The sequence below is a fragment of the Elephantulus edwardii genome, unplaced genomic scaffold (assembly GCF_000299155.1).
Source record: "Elephantulus edwardii isolate Elephantulus edwardi_28Jun2011 unplaced genomic scaffold, EleEdw1.0 scaffold00037, whole genome shotgun sequence".
Lineage (NCBI taxonomy): Eukaryota > Metazoa > Chordata > Mammalia > Macroscelidea > Macroscelididae > Elephantulus > Elephantulus edwardii.
Genome location: NW_006399787.1, coordinates 20,373,258 through 20,375,134, shown reverse-complemented (window position 1 = coordinate 20,375,134; position 1,877 = coordinate 20,373,258). Strand labels below are relative to the sequence as shown.

Sequence of the window (1,877 nt, the reverse complement as noted above, 5' to 3'; positions counted from 1 at the left end):
AATTGGTCCAGTGGTGAGAATCTTTGTCTTCTTGACATTGAGCCTCAATCCATACTGAAGGCTGCAGTCCTTGACCCTCTGCAGCAAGCATTTCAGTATAGTGGATTGAATAGTGGGAACCTCAAAATATGATCTTATTTGGAAGCAGTGCTGTAGGGGAGCAGAGTGAGCCCTAAATTTGGTGACTAGTGTCCTAGTAAGAAGAGGAGAGAGAACATAGAGAGATAGTAGAGGAAGGCCTTGCGAAGACAGAGGCAGGAATTAAAGTGATGCAACTCTGAATAAAGGAAAGACAAACATTGCTTGCAACCACTCAAAGCTTAGAAGAGTCAAGGAAAGTGTCTTCCATAAAAGCTTTCAGCTGAGTATGAGCCTTCTGGCAGCTCATTTCAGTCTTCTGCGGGGCATAAATTTATCTTGTTTTAAGCTACCCAGTTTATTGTAATTTTCTTCCCCCCCTCCCCATCCCTTGAAAACAAATACATTGTGTATGTGGCAAGTTCTTAATGGCTTGTTATGTTTAACAGATCACACTTGTTTTTAGGTTACAGGCCCACCAGGTTGTGGAAAAACTCAGTTTTGTATAATGATGAGTGTTCTGGCTACATTACCCAGCACCATGGGAGGGCTAGCAGGAGCTGTGGCGTACATTGACACAGAGTCAGCATTCAGTGCTGAAAGGTAAGAGAGTTACTGCTTCCATAATAATGCTTTTCTGTATTGTGCAACTTCGCTTATCCCATTTTATTGGTTAAGACTTTTTTTTTTAAGAGTATGGATTTCCATTTTAGAACATACTATTTTAATGGAATTTTTCCTTTTAAAAATTAAACAATTGAAACTATCAACAAAACTAGGAGTTGGTTCTTTGAAAAGGTCAATAAAATCGACAAACCATTAGCAAAACTCACAAAAGAAAAGAAGGAGAAGACACAAATAATCCGAATAAGAGATGAATCAGGCAACATCACAACAGAACCAACTAAAATAAAAAAGCTAACATTAGAATATTACGAAAAACTATACTCAAACAAATATGAAAAGCTAGAGGAAATGGACAAATACTTCGAAATACACAACCTACCTAAACTGACACAAACCGAAATTGAACATCTGAACAGACCCATTACAAAAGAAGAAATTGAAAAGGTAATACAACAACTTCAAACCAAAAAAAGCCCTGGGCCAGATAGATTTACAAGTGAATTTTATCAGACATTTAGAGAAGAACTGTCACCAATTCTACATAAACTCTTTCAGAATATAGAAAAAGATGGAATTCTCCCAGACTCATTCTATGAAGCAAACACATCCATGATACCAAAGCCAGGAAAGGACACCACCAAAATAGAAAACTATAGGCCAATATCTCTTATGAACATAGATGCAAAAATCTTAAATAAAATGTTGGCCAATAGAATCCAACAGTACATCAAAAAAGTAATCCATCATGATCAAGTGGGATTCATAACAGGTTATGCAAGGATGGTTCAACATAAGGAAAAAAATTAATGTAATTCATCATATTAACAAAGTAAAGAACAAGAACCACATGATCCTATCAGTTGATGCAGAAAAGGCCTTTACCAAAATCCAACACCCGTTCCTGATTAAAACACTCAACAAAATAGGACTAGAAGGGAATTTCTTCAATATAATTAAAAGAATTTATGAAAACCTTAGATCCAACATTGTTCTCAATGGAGAGAGATTAAAGACATTCCCTTTAAGAACAGTAACTAGGCAAGGATGTCCATTATCTCCTCTCTTATTCAATATTGTATTGGAAGTCTTGGCGATAATAATAAGAAAGAAAGAGACATAAAAGGCATACAAATTGGCAAAGAGGAGGTAAAATTATCCCTCTATGCAGATGA

General features: G+C 36.2%; 1 protein-coding gene across 1 annotated transcript in view; it reads left to right on the top strand.

The window, feature by feature from the left end:
- Window positions 1-1,877, top strand: part of RAD51B (RAD51 paralog B) — an 890,578-nt gene that overhangs the window by 53,914 nt on the left and 834,787 nt on the right. Inside the window, exon 2 of the mRNA XM_006884800.1 lies at window positions 545-681. Coding sequence (XP_006884862.1) covers window positions 545-681 — 137 coding nt within the window. The remainder of the gene's footprint in view (window positions 1-544; window positions 682-1,877) is intronic.